At 53.2% G+C, this 20,846-nt stretch overlaps 1 protein-coding gene across 1 annotated transcript; it reads left to right on the top strand.

Annotated features, from left to right (window-relative positions):
- Positions 1-4,000: 4,000 nt before the first annotated feature.
- NKX3-2 (NK3 homeobox 2) lies at positions 4,001-6,502 on the top strand. The gene is made up of 2 exons (XM_061379956.1): positions 4,001-4,400; positions 4,811-6,502. The coding sequence occupies exons 1-2, from the start codon at positions 4,001-4,003 to the stop codon at positions 5,284-5,286; spliced, it is 876 nt and encodes a 291-aa protein (XP_061235940.1). The 3' UTR covers positions 5,287-6,502.
- Positions 6,503-20,846: the final 14,344 nt, after the last annotated feature.

The following is a 20,846-nucleotide window of genomic DNA, read 5'->3' as shown; positions in this document are numbered from 1 at the left end:
TGTTACAGCAGTTACTTACATGAGGTCCCTTGTGAAATGCAGGGAAAAATCCTGCTACTGACTTGTTTTAGAGATGCACAACCATCACCTCCTGTGTAGCTGTGGTTACATTTGCTTGGAAATATATTGTTGTTACCTGAGGAACAGAGTCAAAACCTGCTCAAGTACAGACGACCTGAGGTTCTCCTGCAAAGCCAGCAAGTTGTCCAGGACATATTCCTATACCTTGCTTCACAGCCAGAGGAGCAAAGCCGAGGTAAGTGCCATGAACTAAATCTTCCCCACCACCAACAGTCACAGGGGTTTGAAATTCCTTCTGGGAGAAAGCATTGTTTGTACCATTTGCTGTCTTCCACCTAAGCCCCTGGAAGACACAGTAGGAGACTGCAATGATTTGCATCCCTCTGTGTATATCAGGAGGCAAATTAGGAACAAGTCTGGAAGACAGCTTCTGTCTAGGAAAAAAAAATACCACCTCTAACTGGCTATGGCAGAGGTCTTGCCTACCACCACCACTGCAGGCTTTGGGAAGTGCTGCCAAGAGAGCAACAGCGTGGGGTAGCCCAGGGCCTGAGGAAGGAGAGCTCAGGGGACAGACAGTCGGGACAGAAATGGGAGTGAGCTGGCCTGGCTCTGCCTGGGAGTTGGCACATGGAACCTTCTTCCCGGAGTAATATCCCATACTGGGTTAATCCTATCCTGAAGGAAAGGCTGCACCATTCCCTTTTCCCAGTGCAAGCTGCTCCCACGCAGGAGCCCATCTGGGTCTTTTTCTATAACACTGTACAGTGTATAAAAATTGTGTGCTCTTTACGAATGCTTTTTTAAAGGTTTTGCAGCCACCTGCGCGTATATACCATCTTTCACATGTTTATCTTATACTTTCGTGAGATGCCCGTGAGCAGGGCACATCCTTCCGTGTTTCATCACCCTTTGCACTATATGCAGTGCTTCTGTGAGCCAGTTTCTCCCCAGCTGGAAAGAAAACGCCTCGGGTGACTGCAAGAAGCCCCCTCACTCACGCTGCAGCCACACGGGCTCAGCTCCCGCTCTCCCAGCCCACACCACAGTTTGTCACTGGATAGAGGACAGGGCACTGGGGCTGTGCCTGGGCACCGCTGGGTTCCCCCGGCCCTCGATGTAGCCACGGACCCGCCGGGCGCCCCGAGGCCGGGCAGTGCGGGCGGACCGCCTCTAGGTGGGGCAGCCCGCCCGCCGCAGCCGGGGCTCCCCGCGGGGAGCGGAGCTGATTGGGGGGCTGCCGGCGGGGCTCTAGGGGCTGCGGTTGTGGGGCACGGCGGGGTGGGTGCTCCCCGCTGCCGCGTGAACACGGCTGTAGAAGGGCGGATCCGCGCAGTATGTGGGGTTCAGCTGCTTCCAAACCGCGCAATGGCGGGAGCGGAGCCCTTGTCAGGGGTGCGGTAAAGGTGGAAGCTGTGCCTCCGCCTGCAAAACTTCAGGCGCTGCCCTGCCCGCCCTGCCGCCTCCTCCCGTGCCCCCCGACGCTTTCACTGCCCCGTTTCCACCACCACCACCCCCCCACACACACACTCGGAGGGGTGACCGTGCATGCCGCACGCAGTGTCTGGGGCCCTTGTCCTCCGGTGCTGCCCCAGCTGAGCGCGGCCGGGCGCTGGCTGCGATCCCCGCTCCGAGCGGGCAGCGGGGAGCAATGCCGGGCTCCCGCTCCCCCTTCCCTCCCTCCGCCGCTCCGTTCCGATGTCCATCTCCCCCGGAGGGGCTGGAGGGCGGGCTCGGAGGGACCACCCAGCTGGCCCCTGGCCGCCACAGCCCCGGGGCCGCCGGCCCTGCCCGGCCTCCCTGCACGCCTTACCCCCGCTGCTGCTCCCTCTCCTGCCGTCCTCGTCCCCAGGCATTTCCTTCCCTGAACAGTAGTTTTCTGATCGGGAAGAGGGCGCAGAGATAGCCCCGGGAGGCCGGAGAGAGGAAGAAAAAGAAAAGGGGTGGCAGGGAGTAAGCTGGGTAAATTAGCAAAGAATTACAGCCATTGTAAAGTAACCGCAGGTATTTCCAAGAGCTTCGGAGCGAAACCTTGTAAATCAGGGACTTCGCGGGCTGGAAGCTGCCTGGAAGCTCGGCAGGGGCTGCGCCGGGGAGAGCTCCTCTTCCGCCGCATCTCCAGCCCCAAAGGGCCGCCTGCTCGGCGGTCTGCGCACCTGAGCAGAGCCCCAGCACAGGAGCGGCCCTGCGCTGAGGTCCTATCCTCATTCGTGCCCGGAGACCAAACCACAGCTCCCACCACCCTCACCTCCAGCCTTTTCCCCTTGGAAGCATGGAGCCCTTCCTCTCCTCACGTCTAAGTTTACGCATCTCCTCCGATTCCCCAGATTTCACCTCTCGGCTCTTCAGCACCCCTTAAAACGCACGCACAGGGTACCCTTCCTGCACCTCTCGCACATCTCCGCTCAAGCGGATTTCTCACAGCTTCCCCGCATATCTTTTACTTTTCTCCACCTCTTAAAATAAATTCCCCTTTTACAGGAAATACACTGCAGGTATTTCCTGAGTGTATAGTGGCACCGAAGTCTTGGGTGGCAGAAGCGCTGGCTTTCCCGGGAAATACCTGGGTGGGGAAAAGGGATAACGAGTAAGCCCAAGCGGGGTTATTAAAACGGGCTGGATTGTTTGTAAGGTTGAAGCCTGCTCTGGCTCAGTCACGCAAAGGTGCTCTCCGGCGTCCCGACACAACCGTACTGTGAAAGCGGGATTGTTTATTTCGTTAATTTATTTTCCGGGTAAGAATAATGACCGAAAACATTTATTTGGTGCCGCACTCGTTGATAATCAATTGTGGTGGCTTCGCGGTCTGCTGAGAACAGACGCTCCTCTCTGAGAGTAGAAGGAGGGATGTGCTGGTGGGGAACACGTGCCAGGGAAGCAGCAGGTTGGCACAGGAAATGGGGTTTCAGAAAAAAAAGCTGAGTTTTGGGGTCTGAGGGTCAGCGTTCTGATACTGTCCACATCGTTATGCCGCCGCGTCACCCCAGCATCAAAAACGTGCGGTGGCAAAGCGCTGGTGTTTCGTTTCCCTTGTACCTGCTGGATACCCTGGCCGGGATTTTTCTATTAGCTCCGAGGATGCCAGTGTCTGAAACAAGGGGAGGCGAGGTGCTTGGGGAGCCCGGCAGTTTGGCAACGGGCCGCGTCGATGCCATTCACGCGCGTGCGATGGTTTCCAAAAGCGTACTGTTTAGGGCCGTTCTCTTTCAGGGGAAGCACACCTTCACGCAAATTAAAGTCCGCTTTCCTTGAAGCTGCCATAAATTATCCTCTTAGAAAGGTTTTTAAGAGACTCAGGGACACAAGACCGTCCCTGACAAAAGACCGACCCCATTTTTAAATCACCGAGGTGCGGAAAAGCCCGTTTTCGAAAACCAGTGGAGGCCGCTGCGCGCTGACACCCGCAGGGCGAGCGGCCGGAGGTTTGGGCGCTTTCCCCGCCGCGCACACAGCGCTGGTCCCGGGAAGGACGCGCTCCCCCCGCGGGGCGATGCGGGCCCGGATGGGGCACAAGGAGGAGCCCCGCGGGCCTCAAGGGGTTAAAGCTCGGCGCGCCCCGCAGCGCGCCCCGCGGAGCCGCATCGCCCCGCTGCGGGGAGCCAATCGCCGAGCGGGCCGCTCGGAGGCTGCCCAATGGGAAGGCGGGGGGCCGGCGCTGTCAGCGCGGTGAGCGATGACAGCGCCGCCGGCAGAAAAAGGAGAGGGCGGGCGCGGGGCGGGACAGAGCGGGGCGGAGGCAGCCCCGCGCCTGCAGGGACCCGCGGCGGCGCCCGGCGGAGCGGCGGCCCCGGCGGCCCCGGCCCTATGGGCGGGCGGGCCGGCAGCGGCGCACACAGGCTGCCCCCGCTGGCGCCCGCCCTCCCGGCGGCAGAGAAGGGCCCGGCACCGTCGCGGCCGCGGCCGGCGATGCGGTCGCCCAGCTGAAGGCGCGGCGCGGTCCGCTGCAAGCCCGCGGGGGCCGCCCGCCAGCCGCCGGGCCATGGCCGTCCGCGGCGCCAACGCCCTGACGCCCTTCTCCATCCAGGCCATCCTCAACAAGAAGGAGGAGCGCGCCCGCCACGCCGCGGGGCGGCCGCCGCCACCCGGGCCGGCCGGTGGCTGGAGGCTGTGCGGAGCCGCCGAGGGCCCGCCGCTCCCATCGCCCGCACCCCGCGTCCCGGCACCGCGGACGCCAGCTGGCTGGGACTCGGACTCTGCGCTCAGCGAAGACCCCGAGGGCGAGCGGCGTTCCGAGGAGGAGAGCGCCGGTGCCAGCGCCCGCCCCGCCGAAGTCACAGGCGGCGGGCGGGCGGCGGTGGCAGAGGAGGCGCAACCCCCGGAGGCGGCGGAGCGGGACGCCGGCGGCCTCAGTGACAGCGAGATGTCGGCCGCCGTCTCGGGTAGGGGCAGTCCCGGCAGCGTACTCGCGCGAGGGGAGCGGGAGGGCTCGGGAGGCGTATGAGGGGAGATTTGAGAACGGGAGATGATCGGCAGTTTCCACCAGCCCCGCGGGTTTGTGCGGCGAGCTGTGCCGTGGGAAAGAGCACCCGAAACGTGTCCCGCGGGGAGAGGGAGGGCGGATCGGGGAGAGCCCTTTGCTAGGCCGAGCCCCCAGCCAGAAAGGGCGCCCGGCACTTAACGAAGAGAGGGAAACCCCCACTGCCCTGGCCCGCGGGGCGGTGGGCAGCTCCCCGCCCATCCCGTCGCCTCAGGCTGCCCGGCTGCACGGATGCAGTCCCTCCGAGGAGTGGGGATGCGGGTGTCCCAGTGCCCGCCTGCCCTGACCGCCGTGCTCTCGTCCTGCCTGCAGATCGCAGCCCCCCGGAGGCGGAGGACGGAGCGGGCAAGTGCGGGAATCTGTTGCCAGGAGAGGAGGAGGCAGCTGCGCCGAAGCCGCGGAAGAAGCGCTCCCGCGCAGCCTTTTCCCACGCGCAGGTCTTCGAGCTGGAGCGGCGCTTCAACCACCAGCGGTACCTGTCGGGGCCCGAGCGGGCCGACCTGGCCGCCTCGCTGAAGCTCACCGAGACACAGGTGAAGATCTGGTTCCAGAACCGGCGGTACAAGACCAAGCGGCGGCAGATGGCCGCCGACCTCCTGGCCGCTGCCCCCGCCGCCAAGAAGGTGGCCGTCAAGGTGCTGGTGCGCGACGACCAGAGACAGTACCACCCTGGCGAGGTGCTGCGGCCGCCCTCGCTGCTCTCCTTCCAGCCCTCCTACTACTACCCTTACTACTGCCTGCCCGGGTGGGCTCTGTCCACCTGCGCCGCAGCCGCCGGCACCCAGTGAGGGGCAAGCAAACATAACCCACAGCACCCTCCCCACACACACTGGCAGCCAGGAAACCCATCTCCCCTTCTGCCACCTCCTATCCCTCCATCTGCCTGTTCATCCATCCATCCAGCCAGCTTCTCAAATCCAGAGCCGCAGCTGCAGCTCTCGGTGCCTCGGACAGTATTTATTATTATTTTATTGTTGTTTTTATTGTTAATATTATTTGGATGGTTCCTCACTCTCTCCTCTTCCAACATAGGACTTGCGGGCCATCCCGCCCCGATCCTCACCCCGTCCCCACCCTGCCAGCCGAGGACTTGCGCGATTCGGCACGACTAGTTCATGGTATCCATGTTGTCAGTGTATTTGGTGTAGACTTTTTGTTTGTTTTATTTCACTTCGGATTGGTAGAGACTCGATCTTGTGTGGGACAAAGAGAGAGGAGGAAAAAAAGTAGAGGAGAAAAAAACCTCAAACAAAAGCAACCAACCCGCAAAACCAAACACAGCTCAAAAGAGGAGATCGAGGACTCCCTCGGTGGATTGTAAGGAAGATTATTTTTGACGTCTGTTTGAGTCCTTGGTCTTCCAACTTGTTGCAAACTGATTGCGCCTTGTATGGTGCTGAATGTAAGGAAGCCTCTTTCAGATCCCCCCTGCTCTTGTTGTCCATGTTATTCCTGTACTCCATGAGCCCTGGCAAAGGATAAATATGTCACAAAAGGGTGAGACTTACATTGAAACTCCAGACTTCTTCTTTTCCTTTTTTTTTTTTTTTTTTTTTCCGAGATCTTTCCGTGTTTGGGGAGGGAGCAGTTACGGATTTTTCGCACTTTCCAGTTGTATTAAAGTTGTTATTATTATTTTTATATTCAATGTGAATATTTCTAGTCAGGCTTTTTAAGAAATCGATGTAATGAGAAATCCTAATACCATCAGTGCCTTTTAGAGTTCTTCTGCAGCCCTCTCCTTCAGGGGTGTGGATTTCAGATCTGCTCAGCAATGTAATTACACTCACTCTCTTTCAAGGTAACTCCTTGCTTTCTACTTTTTTCCCTTCTTTTTTTTTTCTTTTTTACCCCCTCCCTTTCTCTTTCAACGACACTGTGCACTCAACTAGATTATTTACTTCAAATGAATTGTGAATGTTTGTAAGCTACCCGCTGTACTTTTGGGGTGGGTTTTTGGGTTTTTTTTTTTCCTTTTTAATTTATAAACTTTAGTTTATCACTTGGCTCTGCCGCTTGTGTCGTTTCTGAGAGTGGGCACGGATTTCCCCAGCGACCTTTTCCCCGCAGCTGACTTCAGGCTCTAGCACAGACCACATCCCTCCTTTCCCACTCGCTCGCAGGCTGGCAGCGGCTCCCCAGGGCCGCCTTGCCCGTCCTCACGGACAGCGCCGGAGCCGGCTCCCGGGTCGGTCCGGGCGCCTGGGGGATTTACTTAACGCGTGTCCGGGATGGAGCCGCAGAGCTGCTGGTATAGTTTGCGGCTGCACGGGTTGCAGTGAGCCGCAGGGACATCGGATCGGTTTTCCCGGTGAGGGCGGCCTCGCTGTGCAGGACGGGCAGTGCCCGCTGCCACGGGCCGTGCCTGTTTAAACACCCTGACGGCTCGAGTAAAGGTGTGCGGATCGGAGAGCGGTTCTCTCGTTGCTGGAGCCCGGGGGGTCGGGGTGGGTCTGAAGGATGGAGCTGCGCAGTCTGCGGAGAAAACGGCCGAAGCCGTTTGTATCCCGACACAACAGCGATAGCCGCTTGGGGCAGCCTCCCCCTTGGACCGAGCCCCTGCGGAGAGACCGGGCCCTCGGCGCGGTGCTGTCAGCGCACCCTGCCGCAGTCCGCTGTCCTCCGGCAGTCCCCGCCGGGGCCAGCGCGGCCATACGAGGAGGGCAGTCTGTGCTGTTGGCAACGGCGCTCGGAGGGACGGGACCCGGTGGTAGCTGTGGTAGGTTCTCCAAGAAGACGGAGCCCTTTCACAGGCAGCAGCGCTGTCCGGCGCCTCCGATCCTCCATCGCTGCCGGCTTCTCTCCCTCCGCAGGGGAAACGTCCCCAGGCTCGGGCTGCCTCTGCTCAGAGGTTGAGATGCCCCCGGCTGCGCTCAGCGGTGGGGAGACGAGTGACTGCGAATCTAGCCCTCGGGGGTGGAGTGGATCGGGGGGAGTACTCAGCTCCTAAAGCCATCAGCCGTCTTGGCACTGCGGGAACGCTTCGGGTTTGGTTTTGTTCCGCCGGCGGGTAGGCGAGAGGAGCACTCCGGGGGCAGACGTCCTGTGCGCTAGAGCCAAGACCTTGGCGGATGCGCAGGACTGATCCTTTTCCTTTTTTTCTTTTCCCTTTCTTTAACTATTTAATATCATCATTCCCCACCTCTTTCTCTGCTGGAAAAATTAAATGTTTGGATGTCAGCAGCACTGGGAAGATGAAGAGGAGTTTCTGCTGCCGCGCAGACAGCTCAGTTTGCTCCTTTTTTTTGTCCTTGGGGAAGTTCCTCTGCCCGCAGCCCCGTGTTCCCTGGTGAGGTTTGCAACCCCACAACAGACACCGGCCGCCGACTCCCATCTCAGCTTCGACGGGACAACTCATGCCAGGAGAGGTGTAGCCCCCGGTGGGGATGGGGAGGCAAGACTGTGGGGTAGCTTTAGGCGAGGCTGGTTACGCTTCCTATCGGGCTTCTCTTTCGAGAGAGAGAGGATTGTTTCGAAGCCTTCTTTTCCCCGTAGGTCGCCGTGTTCTGTTATTTTGCTTTGTGCTCGCTGTCGGATGCAGCGCTGGAGGGAACCGCCTGATATGAAAAGAAAGCGTCTGTCATGAGAACTTCCCCAGGGGGTAACACAGGAGAACAGGCTCAGAATAAAGCCTCGGACTATTTTCCCTTGAACCCGGTAAAACCATGATGCGTTTTACTCAAGATAGAAATTGCTGGAAAAGTTGATCCGAGTGAAGTTACTTGGAATTTTAGGATTGTGTTTAATATCGAATGTTGAAGCATCGAGGGTGTCTTCGTTTGCCGTTGGCGAAATCCAATATTTGAGAAACGGCAGTATTCTAGATCGGGAAAAATTAATCGATAATTTAATGGGATTCTATCGCAATTGGGAGGCGTTTCTATTCCTGTTTTTACTGATAATTTTACTATTTCAAATATAAAGCAAACGCTCTGAGGCTTTTTGTCTTTTATCAGTGACGAAATCCCTCGCAACCCGAGTGGAACTGTACCAAGACCAAAGGAATTAATCTGGATTTTCGAAGTTGAAATCATCAGTAAAACCTGGGCTCTAAAATCCCTTCTTCCACCCATGCTCTCTCACTCCCCTCCCCGAACACGCATTCAGCTCATCGGCACATATGGATGCAACACGAAAACAATGCCCCTAACGATATGTTCCGATTTCAGGCTCTCTCCCAAACCCCAAATCCATACAAAAGCCGTGGGAATAATTTTCCATCCGGACATGGACAAGCTCAAATCTTAAAAAAAAGGAAAAACGGTCGCAATAGAAAGAGCAAGAGAGAGAGAGAGAAACTGCCGTAGCTACGAGCAAGTCGGTTGTTGAAATGTAATGTAAATTGTGTATACCTTTGCATATGTCTCCATAGGCTCTTGTGTTTGTGTATTAAACACTAGCACAGGCGCGGAGACGAACTGCAACAGGGAAGCTGCCTATATTTAGATAGCTCCCGCTCGCTCGCAGGGTAATAAAACAGGAAACCACCGGAGATTTGTGTGCGTCCCTACACACTTGTCAGGTAGGAATCAGCAGCGCTTCCCCGGGAAGAAGGGGAGGAGAAGCGGTAGAAGATGCCGGAGCACAGCCCCCCCCCCCCCCCCCCCAGGCACACAGCACCTGCCCGACTTCCCAGGGGCTCCGGAGAGCAGGGGGCAAAGGTGGCCCGGAGGTTAAGGGCCTCTCCACGGCAGGCCTGGGGCTCTGGCAGCCAGTTTTCCGCTTCTTTTCTCCTGTCAGTGGGGGGAGCGACGCGCCCCGAGGGTGGCCCCCAGGCCGGGGCACGGAGAACCCGGCGGCTCCCCTGGGTCTGCAGCACCCAACCGGAGCGGGAACTTCCCGCGGCTGGGATTGTCCTCCCCGCGCATAGGGGAACACTGGGAATCTGGCGGAGCTGGGCAGCCCCAGAGCTGGGGCCTGAAGAGAAGCCTGAATGTGGTGGCAGTGGTGGCCCCAGCGAGCAGCCCGGGGCCATACTTTTGCTTAAGTGATGGGGAAAATAAAGGGCAGGTCTTTCTTTCTGCCCCGGCAGCACCACCGGGGATGCCACCGCTGCCAGCCTGTCCGAAAGCCTCCCCAAAACGGGCCCTTCCTTCTGCTCGGGGTTAATATGATTGCCTGGGGAGCAAGGTAAACCAGGGAGCAAATGAAACGTCCCAGCCAAGCCTCACACCATCAACCCGGGCACCCCGCACAAGGCTGCGACAGGGCCGCGATCCCAACGCCAGAGGCGAGCGGGGGCGCTGGTAGGTGAAGAGGCTCATCCCAGAGACCCCCGGCCCGGCTCGTCCCCGCGCACCGCTCTGCGGTGTTCCCCCGCTCCGAGACCACTCCGGTGCCTGGCAGAAGGACCGGGGAGCAGGCGGACTCTCATCCGCAGGTGGGACTTGTCGTTTTGTAACTTATGGTTTGTATGTGTATTATTTCGTTTCTTTCAGTCTTATTTTCTTTAAAGGAGGGAGAGAATCCCGGCAATCCCTACACAAACCCCCTCTCCCTCCGGAGGGCGAGTTCACTCCGCGACCGCCCGGGAGGGGGATGCCGCAGTGCCCGGGGCAAGCCAGTGCCGACGGATGCTGCCACAACCCCGGCAGCGAGGCCATCGGCCTGACCGGAGCCCAGCCGGCTCCAGTGGGCCAGAGGGGACAGACCCGGCCGCGGGCTGAGGGTTTTGGCTCCGCTGCCTCGGGGCGGCTGAAGAGCAATCCACACCTCTTTCCCTGGCTGTTTCCCCAGCTCTGTACCGGCTGGTCCCCAGTAATGCTGGGGACGAGCACAATCGCTGGGGAGCTTCTTGGAAAACTAACAGAGGGGAGCTGTGGCTGCAGAGCTTTCAGGTGCGACAGGGGCTTTTCCCCTAAAATCTGGCTCGGTAGAAAAGAGGCCGGGACTCGGGCTCCCCAAAGATGCTGCTGACAGCCAGCACGGACCCTCCACGGGGGCATAACTGCTGGTGACCAGGGGAAGTCTTCTTCTTCTTCTCGGCTCGGGGAGCGCATGCGAGGGGCGGCCGCGGGGCTGCTGGACACGGTGGAAGACGACCTGCAGGGACTGCCTGCTGTCTGCAAAGGGGTGCCACCAGGACTGGTGACTGATGTCCCTCCCACCAGAGTAGGGACACAGCTGTTAATAAAAATACATATCTAGGTAATAGTGCTCATAGGTATTTCAAACTTCCTTTTTTTTTTTTTTTTTCCTTTGTTATTAGAAAAAAAAAAAAAAAAAAAAAAAGGCCTGGGAGCCAAAAAGGCCACACGCAGCCTTTTCATGCACGGCCGACTGACAACCAAAACAGTGCTTCCACATCGAGAGAGAATGGTCAGAAACCCATAAACCGAGCGAAAAGGCACAGGAGGGGCTCATTTTTAGCCTCCCGGGGCTGGACGGCACTGGCGAGTGCCTCGGGGAACCGGCGGCAGGGGCGGTGGGACCGGGGGGACGTCGACACGGGAACATTGCTCGGAGGTCGCTGGTTGCTGTTTTGCTTCCTAAATTGCTCTGTGGGGAAAGTAAGTCCTGCCGGCCGGAGGGGATGGCTCTGAAAGACGCTGCCTACCCTGCCCGGGGCTCCAGAGCCTGCCACAGCCTTTCGGCTCTAGCGGCTTGAGGACCCCGTTCGGCGCCGGTGACCGGGCTCTACTCCCCGTTAAAGCCATCCGAAGGCGAGACACACACACCCCACATCCCCCCGTTTTTTTTCCCGGTAAAGGGTAAAGCACTTTGCTCTTGGATCTGCGCTACGTTGCCCTTAAACCTGCCGGGGAAAGCCTTTTTGTCGCAAAGGACTCGAGTGATAATTAGGGATGAAATGCGCGTGGAGAGGACTAATATTATTTTTGGCTTGTGCGGGAATAATACAGATTTGCAAACCGTACGCATAAAGCAAGGCTGGCTGGGACGGGCGGGAGGCAGTTCTGCCGGCTGCCGGCATTGCTTGGGCTTGTGCCGGCTCTTCTGCTCTGGATAGGGAAACGAAGGAAGGGTCGGGTCCGGGCTTTGCCTGTTTAGCACTGGGTGCCCTGGGAACGGGCGACAGGCTTGGGTCACAGCCGCAAATTCATCGCCGGGGACCCGCGGGGCCGTGAGCGGATTTAGGGTGTCGCGAGCGGATTTACCGAGGTGGCTGAGTGGCCGCTGTACCCTGCACAGGGGCACAGCACTGCAAAATGAACACAGCCAACAAGGGATTTTTATTCGGATGATTAAAAAACATAAAACAAAATAACGATTCGCGGTTCCTTCATTCAGTTAAAAATAAAAAATAATCGCAAACATGAAACTTCTACCGACGTACAACTTAGTTCCAGAGAGCGCAACAAGAAAAGCACATCTGCACTCATTCGCTGGTTGCAGGGGTGCGGACTGTTATTTTGCCAAGTGACTCTGAAGGTTCCTTTTGTTTTCTGAAAATTTACTAATTCATCGGAATAAACCAATAAAATCTCTGGAACAATCGGGTTTCCTTGCCTGCAGGGAAAAGCTTTTACGTTTTGCTTTAAAACCTGCCGTCTGCGCCGCGGATTCGCGGACCCCGGGACGTTGTGCTTAGATGTCCGTGTGAGTCTGTGGCCCGGGACATCACAATGGCATTGCTTTACTGAAAATACCTCCGCAGGACACTGAAATATCCGCTTCGTTTTTGCGAACAATTTCGCTGAAGAAGCATCAGTAACGAAGGAGCAGGGGGAAAAAAATGAAACCCTACCACAAGCCCTCACCGTAAGAGGTGAACTTTGTGAGGAAAACCCGACATTTTATTTTAGGAAAAAATATATGCAACCTTTCCAACGTGGGAATTGCTGGAGAGCTGCTCTCGCCCCGGCAAGAGTATCGTTTTCAGGGCGACGGCACGGTCCGTTCGTCAGGCGGGTTTGGCGGTGCCGGGGCGCTCTGCACCCCCTCGGGAGCAACGGTGGAGCAGGTCCCCGAACGGCCCCTTCTGCCAAAGCCTGGGACAACACGGGAGGGTCAGACTTGTCCCTTACAAAAGAATCACTCCCCACCACTTCTCTCCTCCGCTAGGTGCCTGCTGGCTACTCGGGACAACCGCATGCCGCACGGCTCCCTGCCCCTCTCCTCCCTCTACCAGCAACACATTCTCCCACCGCCCAAGCGCCTCTCCCTGTCTCCCCGACTTGGGCAGGACATGCGGGATCGGGGCAGAGCCCTCGCCCCGGGCCACCCCAGCCCAGCCCCGGCAGCGTGGTCTCCCCGGCGCCTCTCCCAGGCCGCTCCCGGCCTCCCGCGGCCCAGCGGGGAGGGTCTCCTCAATGCCAGGCCTGTGTATTTGTAGTTTGATTTCGCACGTCAAGGATAATTTCTTCATACAACTTAATGGACGCGGCTTGACATCCATAATGATCGCTAATCATTCAAATTATTTTTGCTAGTGCCCAGACATGTTCCAGTTGTTGTGATAGATCGCGTTTCACCCATAATGACGGACAATTACCATTTCTAATTCCCCGGCTTTTGACACCTAAATCCACCCACCATATGTGGCTGAAACGCGCCGGGCTCGGCGGCGAGGCCCTGATGACATTTGCAGCAAGCTCCTCTCCGGAGAGCGGGACACCTGGGGTGACACCCAGACCACCAGCCCCCGGGCCCCTGCTCTGTCCGAGGCCGCCGTTTGCTACCGCAAGTTGGCAACTCCGCAGCTGCGGGCAGACCTGGAGCGAGCCGGCAGGGACAGAAGTGAGCCCTGCGGGTTCGCTGTGCTCGGCTTCGGAGCGGTCACACTCGAAGAAAGCCCCGCTCCCGGGAGAGCGGCCTGAGGCTGTGGACAGAGGCGTCCTGCGGGATGTAAACCGCCCGCTGCCTCACCGCCAGCGCGGCCAGGGAACCCCCGCCTTTACTCGTGCTTTCAGCGCAGGCGAGAAGTCCCGATCATCCTCGACGTGGGGACACATGGCCTTGAACTACCCCATACGGGAGAGACAGAGAAGGGTGGCGGGGAGGTTCAGCTGTTGAAAGTGCCTTTCCATCGTATCCATCGTTTTCCTGGGGCGTTTATCTCCGCGTTTCCCCTGAAAATCCGGTGCACACGATGGAAGGTCTCTGAATGAATCCTACGGACGCAGGACCGGTCCTTCCGACCGCCACTGTCCCAGCCCCAGCCCCACTTGCCCAGACCGGCCCGGCCATAGGGTCTCCCTCCCGCTGCACGGCAAACGCGCCTCGGTGTCCCCGGCCCCTCCGCACCGGGACACGCTTTGCCAAAGCAACCGGGTGTGGATTTACCCTCGGCGATTCCTTTTAAATTTTGAGTGAATGAAGGAACGAAGCCGTAGCGTTTGGGTTTACCTCCCGCACGACGGAAGTGCCGCCGAAACGTCCACGGCACAAAGCTCCTGCCAAGTGCTACAAGGCGAGAAATCCCCCGCTCCCACAGACCAGCAGGCATCGCTTGCTTTTTAGCCCCCCAAATATTTCTGCTGCACTAATGTTTAAAGAACTACATGGAACATTTCCTTCGGCAGGAATGACTGACTGTGGCTATCCCAGTCAGAGCTGCGAGGAAGGGCAGACAGGGAGCAAACAAGGTCCTGCCGCAGTGCTGCAGGGCGCAGCCCAAAGCGTAGTGAGAGCGACTGACAAACACAGGTTCACGCGAAGACATGCAGGTTTCCGCTGGGAAAGGCAGATTGGGCTGGTGATCACCAGTGAGGGTGAGGGTCACACGTCCGAGCTTGTCGCGGTATCATGCGGGGCTTCGTAGCGCGTTCATCCCGTTACTGCACTCCTTGAGAGCCTCTGCAAAACGCACTCATGATCTCCTCATAGAGACCTTCCTCACTGTCTTGGGTATCGTTTCTCTTCATCTCAAATGCTTAAAACCCACCCAAACCCGACAGCTACGGTTTTTATTTTATTTTATTTATTTATTTTAATTATTTTTTTTATTCCCCCCCCCCCCCCCAGCTGTTTCTTCCCTGGGCACCTGCTAAAAAGCTTCCGCCGGCGGCATAGAGAGAGCATACCGTGCCGCGGCCAGGAAGATGCTGCAGGGATGCAGGCAGGGGAGCGGCCGGGCCGGACCTAGCTCAGGGCGGCAAGAGGGAACTATCACTGGCAGGCCAGTGCTGAATTTGGACCGACCGCCGGCCCGGCCCGGCCCCGTTATGACCACAGTGAAATCGCCCTGCAAAGAGCAAAAGACACTGAACCCCGCTTTGGGCATTTGTGAGGCAGGACCTGTGTCTCTCCTAGCCTTTCTAACGGAGAAAGCAGAAGGATTTCTCCGTAGATGTGATTTAAAATAAGGACTAGAGGGATTGCCTGCCTGAGTTTCTCGGTTCCCGGCAGGTATTTTGATTAAAATGTTTATTTCTAGTTAAAGTTTCACTGTATGTCTCTGTTAGCAGTTTCCCCAAGAACTAAACAACTTACTTTCTCAGCCCTCTATTTCGAGGTAAAGACGATGGAAGAGAACATCAGCCCACCACATGTTACAAATGAGGGCACTACGAGTCACCTTTTACAGACTACCAGGGCGAGGGCTGCTCCGAAACGCGCCGGTCCTCAGGCAGATCCAAGCACACCGCAGGGGAAAAGGGAAAGCGAAGGGATGGGCAGGGAGTTTGGGAGCCGAGTCCCTCTCCTGTACCCTCGCTTTCTTCCTTCATGCGGGATTCCAGCCCGGTGTCTTTGCCATCCCCTCCCTGGGTGCTTTATCCCTCCAGCTCGCTCTTTCTGCAGGGCCACCAGCACCTCTAAGCTCTTGGACCTGTATCCGCACCACCTGGATCCTAAAACGCCTTCTTTTCCACCCCCGTCTCGCCCCAGGGGATCTTCCCGGTCCGAGGTCAAAGGGAGAAGGGCTCGACTTCAGTGTCCAAGGACACCCAGCGAAGTTCTGCTTGGTTGCTCGTGGGAGGTTTGGGGTCCAGAGCTGCATCGTTCAGGGGAAGACAGCCACGTCCATCGGAGGGAGCAGGGCTGGGGCTCAGGCGCTCTGAAAGTCATCGAGGACACCCCAGTAAGAACCCCCCCAAAACTCAGCAGGACAATAATTGTTAATGACCTCCCCCCGGGTTTGGACATACTGGCGTGATTAAAGGGTCTTTAAAGAGTATTTCCCCACCGAGGCTCTGCCAGGTGTCTGAACTGCAGATATCTCAATTTCTGCTGGGTTTTGCCTGCAGCTTTTGCAAAGTTTTAGATCACGTTCACACCTTCTCCACTCTGATCTTCACATGCTCACCCTCACGGATTACAGTGAGCTTCCTAAACAAGCAACAGGACAAAGCCATTCTTGAACAGAACTAATAAATGCATTTTCCTGTATGTCTTTGATAATGATTAGGCTTTTAAATATGTGTCACTCTAGCCACTACAGAGACTAGTGATGCATGAACTTGGATAAAAATCTCCCAAACCACGGTCAAACACAATTCTCCCCCCCCCCCCATGTTTCCATTCTCTGTTAGGATAACTCCAGTGGAAGAAAAACAGTGTTTCAGAAGGTCTGTTTTCCTCTGTAACTTTTCAAGTCATACATTATTTTGTGTCTTAAAACACTGTCTTAAACCTGGAGATCTCGGAGATCTGTACGGGAGCAATGCCTGCTCCGCAGGGAGTACCGTTTCTGTATTCCTTCTACAGGACATTTTCTAGGTATTTTTGGAACAGAAAGTTCTCTTATCTTTCTAGCAAGAGTTCCATGGGAGTATCAAGCAAAGCACGAAGCCCCCAGTGCTGTTTGCTTCTGTCCCCCTGCCAAGTGACCCAGTGGAACCGCCTGCAGTCCCCCGCTGGCTTGGTACGTGGTGTCTGACACTGCCATCTTGTGTTCCAGAGTTTCAGCTATTATTTACAAAACCGTTTTAATTTGCACCGAAAAAGGTGTAGCTGGGCCTGCAGAGTTTAACACATGCCTTCAAAGTGCCAGGTGCCCGTTTTATGTAACACGCTAAATTTCAACATTTTAGCTTCTAGCTAAAGAGCAAAATTAAACTGAGCCTGTTGGATCTTCTTGAAGGATAAGCAGGGTTTTTTTGTGTCTGTCAAGGTACAACTCTGGTTTTTCTGATCTCTGAGGTCTCTCCAGCGGCACTTTTCTCCTAGTCATGGTTACCATTCTCTAGGAACAAACTAGTAGAGTTTATTTATCCTTTGTAGACACAAACACGAAGGTCTTGTCAACAGTTTCCTGCAGATTTTCTGTCTTTGCTATCACCACTGTAACCTCAGACAAATGTCTGCAGACTCACCATGAAATTTTGGTGAATGGCAAACTTCATGAGAGGTGAAACTTCATGAAAAGAAAAAAAACTAAGGAAAATAATTCAAATGAGGCAAGACAAGGAAATTTTACCCTAGCTTAATGATTTGAACTGACTGGCACACACATCTGGACAGTGAGGACAGATGGAGGTAAACTTAGGGTGCTGTACCTTTTATACCCACTAATAAACATAAAAACCTTCTGGGGAGCTGTAAAGGGAAGGGTAAAATGGGGACAAAAGAAGTGTCTCTGGAAATGCAGAAAAGCTGTCAAATCACGTCTTTGTGATCTATCTTTTTTTTTTCCTCAGAGAAGGCCTAGTGGCATGTTAAAGATAATGACCCAAAGTTTATTTAATGTTTTCTTTCCCCCCCCACCTATGTTATGACCTAGATTACTTAAACACAGTTTTCTTTCTTAATTAAAATAAGTATAGATTGCAAATTACTGTATCCTTTTAAAAGTATTAAAGTCATATAAGAATGGTGTAGTTAGAGTAAGTGATGAAAACTTTCTGGTCAGGACTTCAAAACATGTCAAATTAATAATGAACAACTCGACTAAGGTGTTGCAAATAATGTTAATTAAAAATGTCCACGTGCAGTCCCTTTGAGGGCATGTGAATAAATATCTAGCAGTTTCTATTAGGGTCTCAGTTTATACTGAAAATGAGGAAGTCTTTATAATTCATAAATATTACAGAGTCTTTATGAATGGTCTTTCTTATATTTCCCACTGGAAACCATTAGATAATCTGTTTTTATTGTAAGAGCCAAACATTTGGCTTAATATTTTTGTTTCAGAACAGACCACAGAATCGTGGGGATATTAACCTTCTCATAATTTCTAGGGGTGCCTTAAAACCATGTGCATTTATTCCTGTCTTGAGAATTTCTTAAAGTTACAAACTTTGATCCTTGTTCTCCTAAAAATGTTACCCAAGATACATATAAAACAGGTATTCAAGGAGTTTCCTACTCCATGTTTCTTCATTAACCATCTACCTTACCACCCACCAATGCTATGGATTTAAGAGTCTGCATAATTGAGTCTGTAAATTAACAAAAAAATCCAGACAGCTGAAGCAACCAAGCTGTAGATGGTACATTGGCCTTAATGTTCTCATATTAGCACATTAAACAAGCAGAAATAGAGCTTTTAATTATGCCTATTTATTATTTTATTTTTAATGGTAACAAGATACATGTCTTTCCCTGACCTTTCAGCAAAGCCAATATGTTTTTGGGGCCAAAGCTGAATTAAGAGAGACAACAAAAGTGTGTGAATTGAAGTATTATTCAAAGTATCTGAAAAAGACTGTAAGTACGAAGCAGTGAACTTCAGGTGCAATCAGGTTCGGTGTTCTAAACTATGAGTTATTCAGTGTTTCAAACTGACAGCTTGTAAATGTAAATTTTGTTAAATGCAGAGCAATAAAATTTTGTAAGTTTCTGTCATTTTTAATTTTAGTGGCTCAGATTGAAGCCTCCAGCCTTTTAAATCACAACTTGTACCAGCACAGCTCTAAAGCATTCACCATTCTTAAACGTGTGCTTTTCAAAGCCTCATTACTGCCTTTGGTCACAAAATGTCCCCGTCAGGATTCAGGTATGCATGTCTCATGTCAGTGACAGGCTGACAGGCTCATGCTCTGTTGTGTTTACAGTGTATATTGTATAAAGCTTTCTTCTCTTCATTCTCACTAGGCAGAAAATGAAACAGGGTTAGCAGTGATTTCACCCTTCAGACAAGTCAGATTTTCTCCTTTGATCTCCTCAAAATTTCTTATGCCTGTGCATGGCAAGAGTCTGGTTGAAGGGTCCTTGTTTTGCATTTGAGACAGACACTGACTGATTCAGGACAAACAAAAACATACTAACACCTACCAGTTCGGGCTGAAATCTAGCAGGGAATATTCTCAGAAAGTTTTTGCGTGACAAAGTGAGGTCAGTGGGGATCTCTGGTAACATTTTAATGGATAACAGAGCCTGAGGAGAAGGCAGTTTTGTGTAGGCAAAGGATTGCAGGAACTTGGCCAAACAGCTCAGACATTTATGAGACCAAATTTTCTTTTCCAAAAGATTACAGCTGTCACTGAAGCACCACAGGGAAGTGACAGAATTGCATAGCATCCAACAGGTTTGGTTTTGCCAGTGGGGATCTAAAATCCAGGCACTTCACTTGATGTGCTTCAGCAGTCACATATACATACATCAGTGTGGGTGGCTGTGGGTGTGAGTGTACATTTGTCCATTTAGAAGGAACACTACTCGAATACTGTGTTTTCTTCTAAAAACGTGTACTTTAGTTGCAAATAACCAAAGAAATTTACTGCAAACATTACATATTGTGTTGCATGGTGAGAAAGATTACAGAGCTAGCACATTTAATTTTAAGTCTGAACCTTGATTCATCTGGTTCTAAGTCTGAATCTCTATTCTCATATGCTCTAGATGTGTATTTTTAATAGTATTTCATCAGGTCCATGCAATAAGCTGTGTAAGATCTTAATTTATTTAACGTATTGCCAAACTGAACATGAATTTTAGTCTATTATTAACCAGCACAAATTTTGCTTGAGTGAAGCAAAACCAACAGGATCTGATCCAATATTACATGCTAAAAAGGGTATGTGATGGTATATCCTTAGTATTAGGTAATCTCTGATTAGTAATAGTTGAATATTCCTTATTCTCAAAACCTTAACTGTAAGATTTCATCTTGATCTACCTGAGTACAGAACTAGACATGTAAACTGTTACAGGTGTTATTTTTATTTTTGCCTGGTGTGCTTCTCCTAACTATTTCTTCCTTACTATTTCCTTTATTCACTGGGTTGCTACTATCTCTATAGTTTAGCTAAACATAGACCTGCGATAATCATGCCATAAAATTACTTCAGATTCCTCAAGAACACCTATAGTTTTGGCAGTGGTAAATGAACTACTCTCAAAGATGTAAAATTTCCTGTGAGGAATTTAGTTTGGGAGCATGTAGGCTAGTGGTGACTGAAAGCATTTTGTGTGAGTCATAACTTTTGATACCACATCAAAAGAAAATCAATACAAATCAGGGTATTGAAAATCAGTTATCCCAGATCTGTAACTCTGCTGGTCATATTCACTTATGGATTATTGACAGTTAGTTCTGATTTTAGTTTGTCATGTGCAGTAAGATAGACAAGAAAAGTATATGAAATTTTAGCCCTTTTTCATTCCAGCTGTGAGTGTTACTGTGCTAAATAATATCAATAATATCCAAAAGAATATGTTTATTAGAGCTACGACAGGCCAGCTGCTGAATCAGATTGTGATGCCCAACTGACCAGCCAGGACATCTGCTCCCCAGTTTGCTGGATGTCCCAGCAGCTGAAGTGGCAGAAGGGATTTGTGCCTGGCCTTGCTGCTTGTATCATGGCTTAAGTCACTGATGAAGGTAAGTTCACATGCAGGCACGAGGCTGTGGTGTGGGTGAGGTCCGGGTGCACATTTGTGGCTCCCAAATCTCTTGCTGTGATGGTAACTGCGGGCAAAGGTGTGGTAGCAAACAACTGAGGGTGTGGGAATGATAACATCATGAACTGCTGCAGCTGTTTGCTCTCTGAACGTGAGTCAGAGCTCTCTGCCACACTGGGTAATGACACAAATGCCTGTCGGGCACATTAGACATTTCGAAGCTGATTATGACATATTACATTCAGTTATCCAAACAGGGATCATTTTCTGGCAAAGTATACTGGGGTGGTTCATGCTTCAGTCATCTTTGCCTTCATTTGCTGACATGCTGCACTGAAATGGCACCGCTGATGAATGGCTGGATAGTTTGTGGGGGTAACAAGGCTTCTTCCTCTCTTGCCCTGTATCTTATATAGACTTTAACAGCTGTATATATCTAAGTAGGAGGCTACTGAATGACAACTTTACAGCCATTTCAAATTCATTTTGGACTAGGATAGTTGCCTACTCAAGAAAATCATGCTTTGGTGTCTGCAGTCAGTGCAAACCTATCTCTCCTGTGAAAGTTTCACAGGGAAGTGTGCATCCAGCTGAGTAATTCCAGACTGAGGTTCACACCTGACTGTACTGCCCGTATATCCACAGCATCTAAAAGCTGTAGCCA

This window comes from Neopsephotus bourkii, unplaced genomic scaffold, assembly GCF_033783945.1.
Source record: "Neopsephotus bourkii isolate Nb327-2 ecotype Australia unplaced genomic scaffold, CSIRO-AGI_Nbou_v1 NB_1780, whole genome shotgun sequence".
Lineage (NCBI taxonomy): Eukaryota > Metazoa > Chordata > Aves > Psittaciformes > Psittacidae > Neopsephotus > Neopsephotus bourkii.
Note: the sequence above shows the minus strand (reverse complement) of the source record. Positions and strands in the feature narration are given on the sequence as shown.

What these genes read in the sequence shown, in the direction of transcription:
- NKX3-2 (XM_061379956.1), top strand. Translation starts at nt 4,001, where the DNA reads ATGGCCGTCCGCGGCGCCAACGCCCTGACGCCCTTCTCCATCCAGGCC. An exon ending in GATGTCGGCCGCCGTCTCGG is followed by an intron (nt 4,401 to 4,810) that starts GTAGGGGCAGTC and finishes TCCTGCCTGCAG; the next exon opens with ATCGCAGCCCCCCGGAGGCG.